At 34.0% G+C, this 11,496-nt stretch overlaps 1 protein-coding gene across 1 annotated transcript in view; it reads left to right on the top strand.

Moving 5' to 3' along the window:
* Window positions 1-7,663, top strand: part of chrd (chordin) — a 33,896-nt gene extending 26,233 nt beyond the window's left edge. The window contains exons 16-20 of the mRNA XM_056473514.1: window positions 1,230-1,292; window positions 1,827-1,930; window positions 3,934-4,191; window positions 5,444-5,537; window positions 7,124-7,663. Of these exons, the coding sequence (XP_056329489.1) occupies window positions 1,230-1,292; window positions 1,827-1,930; window positions 3,934-4,191; window positions 5,444-5,537; window positions 7,124-7,188 (584 nt within the window). The 3' untranslated portion in view covers window positions 7,189-7,663. The remainder of the gene's footprint in view (window positions 1-1,229; window positions 1,293-1,826; window positions 1,931-3,933; window positions 4,192-5,443; window positions 5,538-7,123) is intronic.
* The last annotated feature ends 3,833 nt before the right edge of the window (window positions 7,664-11,496 follow it).

Here is an 11,496-nt window from a genome sequence, read left to right on the forward strand (position 1 = left end):
ACACAATACATGTCTAAACAGCTTCAATTTCATAACACTTATAATAAAAAATGCAAAAATTAAATAAATAATGGTTTAAAATATTATTAATGTTATTAAATGTATTAGAAAGAACTATTAAAAAAGATGCAGTGAAACGATTATTAGCTTGTTCTATAACAGAATGCATTAAATGAGCAATATCACACGAGCAGCAGTGTGATGTGGCTGTATATCGGCACTGGTGGGAGGCATGCATTGGCTCTTAGTGTCCCACCAGTGACGATATATACAGTCCCATGGCACTGCTACTCGTGTGGTATTACGTTTATAAAAGAGTTCAACGTCATAATCGTGGATATGAAAAAGAAAATAAACAGAGTCTCAAAAATCCCTTTTGTATGAGGAACTACTTTCTTCCACCATTCTCCTTCCTCCATCAGAACAGCAGAAACCATTGCTCATTCACCAACGTCACTGTAGAGCTAGTGTTTGAATGATTCTCTAGCGTAATGTCTAAAGTGATGACAAAACAGCTGATTTTGCTCACATTTCCCAGTATTTCTCTGTTGCAGTTGGGAGATCACAATAATTAACCAAGAAAAAGCCAAAGCAAAGCAAACACTAGCAGATTACTGTGGTATAAATACAGCACTAACATACAAAAGAGAGAGATCGACTTAGTGTCACTTACCAGTTTAATAATGATTTGATCAGCTGGAGTTTGAAATTACTCTGAGTTTTTATCCTCTAAGTACTTATTAATCTGTCTCTGTCACCATTTTATGGCACAACCGTCTTTGGTCTGCTCAGTATGACAGGCTGATGGCCGCCGACACGCTGAATCTCAGAAACTATCAATATATTTAAATTAGGTTTTAATTTACTATCTTTATAAATAAACTGCATAGCTGCACTCTAAACAACTACAATCTCTCCTAAAAAGCCTCAGAAGTACATGATTTTGTCCAACAGCTGCAATATTTGTCAAACTGTAGTCAGTTTATTGATCAGCTGCCCACAGCTGTCAATGTGGGCGGAGTAATACAGAAGAGGCTGTACGAGTGCTGATATAACTTTAGTATCTCATGGCTATCAGCCAATCAGATTCGAGAACCTAACAGGATTGTTGTATGTATATATATATATATATATATATATATATATATATATATATATATATATATATATATATATAAATAAATGTGTGTAAAGTTTATATTTTAACACTGTTTGATTTGTGTCAACAGAAAAGAAAGAATCTAAAGAGACGACTGCGACTGCTGTAGAAAAAGTTGAGGAAAATCCTGAAGGTGAGTATGACTATATGAAATCAAATAAAAATATTGCAGTATAAAATACAAATTATTAAAATATAAAAAATATATATATTATTTTAAATAGAAATTTACTTTAATTAAAACTTGTGAATGAATGTTTCATTATTTATTTTAACTATTATTATTTATGTTAATAGCTTTTTTTTAGATGTATATGCATAACTGGTTTATTTTAATATTTATATAAATTTTTTATTATTGATTATTTAAATTTTTATTTGTATATGCATAAATGAATACAGGTTATTTTAATTTAAATGTGTAAGGGAATAGGTTTATTTTAATAAAGATTTTATTTATTTTAAATAGGTTCATTTTTTATGCAAAATTTATATGTTTATTTTAAATTTTAACAGATTTATTTTTATTTTAATGCATCAAAGTTTATTTTATATTGTTAAAAAAAAATATATATATATATATAAAATATCTGAGTAGGTTTAATTTTATTCTTGACATCCCTGTCCAAACAGAAGTGTATAGTAAGATGTTTATTGGTTGTTTCAGGCTGTTATTTCGAAGGCGATCAGAAAATGCACGCACCTGGAACAACATGGCATCCGTTCGTCCCACCGTTCGGCTACATCAAGTGTGCAGTCTGTACCTGCAAGGTGAGTTACAAACATGACATCACAATATTCAATAATGCCATATATGGAGATAATGAGCATGCACATTATTCATATCCATACACATCAAAATACCGCAAATGATTATCATTTAAACTTCCATTTAAAATCAGCATGCTAACAACAACAAAACATGCTAATTCATACTAGAATCATGTTAACATGCTACATCATGCTAAAATCATGTTAGCAGCAAGTTTATTCATACTAGAAATGTGATAAAAACATGCTAATTTATACTACAATCATGTTAATATGCTGTCATGCTAAAATCATGTTAGCACCATGTCAATTCATACTAGAAACATAATAAAAACATGCTAATTCATACTATAATCGTGCTAACATGCTACATCATGCTAAAATCATGTTAGCAGCATGTTAATTCATACTAGAAACATAATAAAAACATGCCAATTCATACTAGAATCATGCTAAAATGCTACATCTTGCTAAAGTCATGTTAGCAGCAAGTCCATTCAAACTAGAAATGTGATAGAAACATGCTAATTTATACTACAATCATGTTAATATGCTATGTCATGCTAAAATCATGTTAGCACCATGTCAATTCATACTAGAAACATAATAAAAACATGCTAATTCATACCAGAATCATGCTTACATGCTAAATCAAGCTAAAATCATGTTAGCAGCATGTTAATTCATACTAGAAACATGATAAAAATCATGTTAATTCATACTAGAATCGTGCTAACATGCTACATCATGCTAAAATCATGTTAGCAGCATGTTAATTCATACTAGAAACATGATAAAAATCATGTTAATTCATACTAGAATCGTGCTAACATGCTACATCATGCTAAAATCATGTTAGCAGCATGTTAATTCATACTAGAAACATAATAAAAACATGCCAATTCATACTAGAATCATGCTAAAATGCTACATCATGCTAAAATCATGTTAGCAGCAAGTCCATTCATACTAGAAATGTGATAAAAACATGCTAATTTATACTACAATCATGTTAGTATGTTATGTCATGCTAAAATCATGTTAGCACCATGTCAATTCATACTAGAAACATAATAAAAACATGCTAATTCATACTAGAATCATGCTTACATGCTAAATCAAGCTAAAATCATGTTAGCAGCATGTTAATTCATACTAGAAACATGATAAAAATCATGTTAATTCATACTAGAATCGTGCTAACATGGTACGTTATTCTAAAATTATGTACGTAGCATGTCAATTCATACTAGAAACATAATTAAAACATGCTAATTCATACTAGAATTATGCTAACATGCTACATCATCCTAAAATCATGTTAGCAGCAAGTCCATTCATACTAGAAATGTGATAAAAACATGCTAATTTATACTACAATCATGTTAATATGCTATGTCATGCTAAAATCATGTTAGCACCATGTCAATTCATACTAGAAACATAATAAAAACATGCTAATTCATACTAGAATCATGCTTACATGCTAAATCAAGCTAAAATCATGTTATCAGCATGTTAATTCATACTAGAAACATGATAAAAGTCATGTTAATTCATACTAGAATCGTGCTAACATGCTACGTTATTCTAAAATTATGTACGTAGCATGTCAATTCATACTAGAAACATAATTAAAACATGTCAATTCCAACTAGAATTATGCTAACATGCTACATCATGCTAAAATGATGTTAGCAGCATGTTGATTCATACAATAAACATGTTCATACATTAATTCATACAAGAAAAATCATTTTGTTTGTTTACTTGATTTTCCACTTATTTAAATGTAATTTTGTCTTCGTGTTGATATGTATATTAGCACACGGTTGCCGAATAAACTTTTTAGCCAAAGTCAATTTTGTGATAATACCCAATATCACGATAAAAGCTTCAGCAATCAATCGAAGCGCCGACAGAAGCCTACATGACAGAATTATTGTAAATATCTGCAACATCATGAATATTAATAAGTTATGTCGTCTTTTTGTCCATATAAGGGCTCGACAGGGGAAGTGCACTGCGAGAAGGTGACGTGCCCGCCCCTTACCTGCAGCCGACCAATCAGACGCAACCCTTCGGACTGCTGTAAGGAGTGTCCTCCTGAAGACACGCCCCCTCTGGAGGACGAGGAGATGATGCAGGCGGACGGGACGCGGCTCTGCAAATTTGGGAAAAACTACTATCAGAACAGTGAGCACTGGCACCCGAGCGTCCCCCTGGTGGGGGAGATGAAGTGCATCACCTGCTGGTGTGACGTGAGTTACGCATTAATTATTTATTTATTTAATGTCTTTAAGGGTTGAATGATCATTTTCAAAGCACAATAAATTTAAATAAATTAAGTAAAAAGTCAGCGACGCAGTGGCGCAGTAGATAGTACTGTCGAATCACAGCAAGAAGGTCACTGGTTCGAGCCTCGGCCGGGTCAGTTGCCGTTTCTGTGTGGAGTTTGCATGTTCTCTTTGTGGGTTTCCTCCGGGTGCTCCGGTTTCCCCCACAGTCCAAGGGTTGGAGGGGATCCGCTGCATAAAACATATGCTGGATAAGTTGGCGGTTCATTCCGCTGTGGCGACCTTGGATTAATAAAGGAACTAAGCCGAAAAGAAAATGAATGAATGAATGAAGTAAAAAGTCAGAATTGCAAGAGACAAATCTGAATTACAAGAAAAAGTGTCAGAATTTAATGTAATAATGTCAGAATTACAATTAAAAATATGAATTGCAGGGGGGGAAATCAGAATAACAAGAAACAGTGGCAGAATTTAATGTAATAATGTCAGAATTACAATTAAAAATATGAATTGCAGGGAGAAAAATCTGAATAACAAGAAAAAGTGGCAGAATTGAATGTAATAATGTCAGAATTACAATTAAAATATGAATTGCAGGGGGGAAATCAGAATAACAAGAAACAGTGGCAGAATTACGTGAAATAAAAACAGAATTACTTTACAAAAATTATTACAGAGGGAAAAAATCTGAATTACAATAAAAACATGTCAGAATAACATAAAATAAAGTCAGAAATACAAGGAAAAAATCAATTGCAGGGGAAAAATCTGAATTACAAGAAAAAATCTGATTAACAAAAAAGTAACAAGTGCAAAAAGGGTTAGAATTAGAAGATAAAAATCATCTAAATGACAAGAAAACGTGTCATAATTACAAGATCATTAAAAAAATGACAAGAAAAAGTCAAAACTACAAGAAAAAAAATTTCTGAAGTAAAAAGGTGAGAATTACAAAAAATCATCAGAATTACAAGAAAAAAATCTGAATTACAAAAAGAAAATCAGAATTAAAAGAAAAAAATTCAGAATTTTAAGAAGAAAAAAAAGTCAGAATTGCAAAAAAAAAAACTGAATTAAAAGAGAAATGTCTGAAACATTTTCAGAATTACAAAATAACAAAAAATGTGTAAAAAAATCTGAATTTGAGCTGTAAATGTATAATAAAAAGTAATAATAGCACCGGTAGTCTAAGTAACCCTTTGTCTTGTTTTTCCAGCACGGCGTCACAAAGTGTCAGAGGAAGCAGTGTCCGCTGCTGAGCTGTGGAAACCCCATCCGCAGAGAGGGAAAATGCTGTCCGGAATGCATAGGTACATTCTGATGCTCACTTTATTTATGCATAGTTTATTTACCAGAATGATAAAATGTTATTGCAAGAATGTTCATATCCAGAAAAATAAGCTATTTTAACTGGTGAGACGAACATGACAATGGCAGCACTCTCAAAAACTTCCACTTTCAACATTGTTTTAAGGTTTATGTGTTTTCAGTCATAAAAACGTCACTGTCGTGTAAACGAACAGGCAAATGCAATCTGTTTTTGTGGTTGAAAATACTGAGTAGACCAATAAAGAAGATTAATAAAAGTTTCCCGTCTTTGGGCTGAAAATGTTGAGTAACTGAACAGGAAAATGCAAAAAAATAAAGTTTTTTGGTCAAAACGTCAGTTTAAATCAGAGATTCCCAAAGTGTTGGCCCATGGTAATCTTTGATTTGACCCGCCATCCCATCTAACAAGAGAGAAGGAATTATGAGGATGGTTTCGAGATTGTCAATTCAAAGTTATTGTAACCCTTTGTTTGATTTATTGTTAAAAGTTAACTGAAGATGTACATACTGTCATCCGACAATGCAGAGACTTCGGTGAGCAAATCAAGTCAAAGGCAGATTCTGCATGACTAGTGTATTCAGCACTGAACTCCACTGTTATAAATGTTTCTATTGGAATAAGTTATCATTTAAAAAGAAATGTTGCATTAGTTAATGCCATTTAAAGTAATGTTTTCTATTAATGTTGAAATATTATGAAACTAATTACCCATGGCAACTTTAATGTAATATAGTTTGGTATATTTGCCTTCGGCTCATGGCTCTTCAGTGACATTTGGTTTTTGCCCCTTTATACAAAAAAGTTTGGGCACCAATGGTTTAAATGAACAGGCAAATTCATAAAAAAGGTTTCCGTTTTTGGTAAAAACATTTAAATGTATAGGCAAATTAATAGAAATGTTCCGGTTTCTGCTGAAAACGTGTCAACAAACAGGCAAATGCATAAAAAGATTCTGATTTTAGCTTAAAACGTTGTTTAACAGGCAATGCGAGAAAAAAAAATTCTGTTTCTGGCTGAAAATGTCATTTAAATGAACAGGCAAATGCATAAAGTTTCACATTTTTGGCTGAAAATGTGTGAACGAACAGGCAAATTCATAAAAAGTTTCATTTTTTTGCTGAAAACGTTTAATTGAAAAGACAAATAAATAAAAAGTTTCCAGTTTTGGCTGAAAACATGTCAACAAACTGGCAAATGCATAAAAAGATTCTGATTTTGGCTGAAAACGTCATATAAACAAACAGGCAAATGCATAAAGTTTGGCACTTTTGAAAGGCAAATGCAAATAAAATTTCTGTTTTTGGCCTGTAAATGTTTAAACGAAAAAGCAAATCAAATAAAAATGTTCAGTTTTTGGCTGAAATTAGCCAAATTTAGGCAAATTTATAGTTTCCAGTTTTTGGCTAAAACCTTCGTCTCGTAAAGGAACAGTCAAATTCATCAAACTACTTTGTTTGTTGTGAATATGCGCCCTCTGGTGGCCAATATTGCATACTGAGTGTTTAAAACATCAACTAACTCCTGCACAGTTTACTCAAAACATCTTTTTACGTCTCTGTTCTGCAGAGGACTTCATGGAGAAAGAAGAAATGGCAAAGATGGCAGAGAAAAAGAAAAGCTGGAGACACTGACACGCTCTAAAGTGGAGATCAGGTCGTCTCAAACGCACAAGCAGACGCCTGCGGACTGTACAAATGCACACTGAAGAGCTCCAGAACGACAAAACTACACAATGGATTAATCCAGAATCAATCTCAGCTGCTGCAGATGTTTGGATTTCCCACCGGCGGGAATGTGCCTTTTATTTTTGTTTGCATATTTGACTTGGACACAGCATCACGTGCGAGTAAAACAAAACAAATTACACTAATGCTTCTCACTGTCTCTCTATAATGACTCTGAAATCAGCCAATCAGCAGGACTGTTTTGATGCATCTGATTGGAGGATTGATTGTGGAGGCGGGGTGCCCTGGATGCTCATTAACATAAACTCCGCCCACTTCCGATGTCGCTGGTATATTTTGTTTGTTTTCTTTCAGTATTTTGATGGTTATTATGAATATTGTTTGTATTGCGTATTTATTAATTATGATGAATAAACAATAAAGTTTGTACAGTTATGTTGTCATAAAATAAGTATTTTGTCGGTTATAGCATATATAATATTAATTTATTTATTATTAATTTATTTTTTATTATTTATTTAATAATATTTGATTAAGTTTTGGCAGCACGGTGGCTCAGTGGTTAGCACTGTGGCTTCACAGCAAGAAGGTCACTAGTTCGAGTCCCAGCTGGGTCAGTTGGCATTTCTGTGAGGAGTTGGTGTGGGTTTCCTCCAGTTGCTCCAGTTTCCCTATTGGGGAATTGATGAACTAAACTGGCTGTAGTGTATAAGTGTGCGTGTGAATGAGTGTGTATGGGTGTTTCCCAGTACTGGGTTGCGGCTGGAAGGGCATCCACTGTGTAAAACATATGCTGGAATAGTTGGCGGCTCATTCTGCTGTGGCAATCCCTGCACTGTAAAAAATCCAGGGTTCCACATAATTGATTCATGTTGACCCAACACAAATCAATTAAGTTAACGTAGCACTATTAACAAATTTATGTGGATTTTATGTGAACTTAATGAAATCTCAAGAATTGTGTTGTTTCAGCTAATTTTAATTAAGTAATTTGAACAAGCAAACTAATATTTTTTTGAGTGTGATTAATAAAGGGACTATAATGAAGTTATATATAAATAAGTTTACACTAATTGTGTCAGCATATGTTTTATATATAATTATTTTGGTGCTTGTTCAAAGTACTTATTTAAAATGCCGAAACAAAACAATTCTGTAGATTTTTTTGGAGAAAGTTAATTATTTTATGTTCAATCTACTTAAATTAGTTACGATAACGTAATGTATTTGTGTTGGGAACACATGAATGAATTGTGTGCAACCCTGTATTTTTACAGTCTATGTAAATATTCTTAAACAACAGACAATTTAGCATTATACAAATAACTCATTAAAAACATAGAATGAAACTTTTTAACCCCTTTTACAAGATGTAAGATAAGGCTTTGGTGTCTACAGAATGTGTCATCTCAAGTTTCATCTCAAAATACCCATCAGATTATTTATCATAGCCTCCAGAATCTGCCCGATGTGGTGTCTGACTACAGTGTAGCTGTTTTTGTAGCCTGTGGCTTTAAATGCAAATGAGCTGCTTCTCCCCGCCCACCGTTCCCACGTGGAGTCAAAAATACCAAGCAAGTTTATTTCGTGTATTTGTGGTGGAGTTTATTCAAGCCTTTCTGAAATGAAGAGTCTCACTCAAATGCCGTTTACCGTACACACACACTAGCGTTTACTGACACTACGCGGCAGTGGTTATTATATCGGTTTAGATTTACAGCGATTTTACTGTCTTTATTACAAACATTCTGCTTTAAAAATTTTTTAAACTTATAAAAATCAGAGGGTTAAACAAATGTTTTAATCTCAGTTTCTTTGCAAAACAATGTTCTGTGGACATCTGTATACATGCTATTATAGAAACATAGCGCCTGTCATTCAATTTGGTGGTTGGGGAAAACCGCACTCCTACGTCACGCTGCCGTGGGCCTCAGAATCACTGAGATTTAGATTCTATTTCAATGTCAGGAAATTTTTAAAAAGAGACTTGTTGGGTTTATATCACTCCAACATGACAGTGGACACACAGTTCTGTCCAAATCACTTACTAAAGATGATTTTCATCATAGGTGCCCTTTAAATATATGTACTAGAACGTTTTTCTAACAATATAAGCAATATTCAGACACAATATTTGTAAATCTGTGAAAAATATAAGCTAAATAAAAATAAACACACCAAAAAAAATGTATTGAAGCTTTTTCCTTGGAAAAATATGTGAAAAATAAATAAATAAGTTTTAAATAAATAAATTACCTGGATTATATTAAAATATTCTATATTATATCAGCAAACCAGTTAATAAACATTCTTAGCTGAATTTAATCATTTTAGCTTTATACAAGGCGACGCAGTGGCGTAGTATAGCACTGTCGCCTCACAGCATAAAGGTCGCTGGTTTGAGCCTCGGCTGGGTCAGTTGGTGTTTCTGTGTGGAGTTTGCATGTTCTCCCCATTCGTGTGGGTTTCCTCCGGGTGCTTTGGTTTCCCCCGCAGTCCAAAGACATGCGGTGCAGGTGAATTGGGTAGGCTAAATTGTCCGTAGTGAATGAGTGTGTATGAATGTTTCCCAGAGATGGATTGCGGCTGGAAGGGCATCCGCTGTGTGAAACATGTGATTGGATAAGTTGGCGGTTCATTCCGCTGTGGCGACCCAAGATTGATAAAGGGACTAAGCCGAAAAGAACATGAATGAATGAATGAATGAATAGCTTTATTCAAAAAGCTCAAGAAATGGGGCTTGAAATAAAATGAAAACTAAAATAAACTCTCGTTTTGCAAAGATCTTCTTTAATAATCTCATTTTACTCAATTTTTCTTAGTACATAATTATGTAAAATCTGTTTAAAAAAGTTATTATGCACAGATTTAATGTGGAACAGCACAAACACTCATTCATTTTCTTTTCGGCTTAGTCCCTTTATTAGTCTTGGGTCGCCACAGCGAAATGAACCGCCAACTTATTCAGCATATGTTTTTACACAGCAGATGCCCTTCCAGCTGCAACCCATCACTGGGAAACATCCATACACACTTATTTACACACATACACTACGGGCAATTTAGCTTACCCAATTCCCCTGTGCCACATGTCTTTGGACCTGTGGGGGAAACCGGAACACTGGGAGGAAACCCACGCGAACACAGGGAGAACATGCAAACTCCACACTGAAATGCCAACAGATCCAGCCGAGGCTCGAACCAGCGACCTTCTTGCTGTGAGGTGACAACACTACCTACTGCGCCGCCAAGCACAAACATTTAAACTCAATTTATACATGTCAAAGTTCATTGACGTCAGTCCTTTTGTTTATCAGGGGTCGCCACAGCGGAATGAAACACCCATACACACTCATTCACACACACACACACACACACACACACACACTACGACCAATTTAGTTGATCAATTCCCCTATAGCGCATGTGTTTGGACTGTGGGGGAAACCGGAGCACCTGGAAAAAACCCACACCAACACAGGGAGAACATGCAAACTCCACACTGAAATGCCACCTGACCCAGCTGAGGCTCGAAGCAGCGACCTTCTTGCTGTGAGGCGACCGAGCCACCGTGCCGCCTGTATTTAAAAGTTTTTCTTTAAAAATCTACTTCAATGTTTAGTCCAGCATGCAAAATCAGTGAAAGAAATATCTGCTAAATGAAAAATAAACCTACCAAAAACCCAGACTTCAGTACAATAAATGCTGCAGTGCTAAAATGCAAGCCTCGTCCAACTTCTGTCCTAAAGAAATGACGTCATGTCTAAAGCCAGCTCCACACATGAAGCAATCGCACGTTTCCCAGCAGCTTCTATAATAACTCCAGGCTGGAGGTCAGCGGGAGTCAATCGCCTGCAATTTCACACAATTTACAGCCCAAACGCAGCAGACTCAGGCTTTACTCATCTTACTGCTCACAGCGTTCTCCTTTATTAACCAGTGCTGGGTTAAACTCTCATTCATTCATTCATTCATTCATGTATTCATTTATTTATGTATTTATTTATTTATTTACTTGTTTATTTATGTATTTATTTATTTACTTACTTATTTACTTATTTATTTACATATTTACTTGTTTATTTATTTATTTATGTATTTATTTATTTACTTACATATTTACTTGTTTATTTATTTATTTATGTATTTATTTATTTACTTATTTATTTATTTACTTGTTTATTTATTTATTTATTTATGTATTTATTTATTTACTTATTTATTTATGTATTTATTTCTTTCTTTACTTATTTA

The sequence above is a fragment of the Danio aesculapii genome, chromosome 15 (assembly GCF_903798145.1).
Source record: "Danio aesculapii chromosome 15, fDanAes4.1, whole genome shotgun sequence".
NCBI classification, from domain to species: domain Eukaryota; kingdom Metazoa; phylum Chordata; class Actinopteri; order Cypriniformes; family Danionidae; genus Danio; species Danio aesculapii.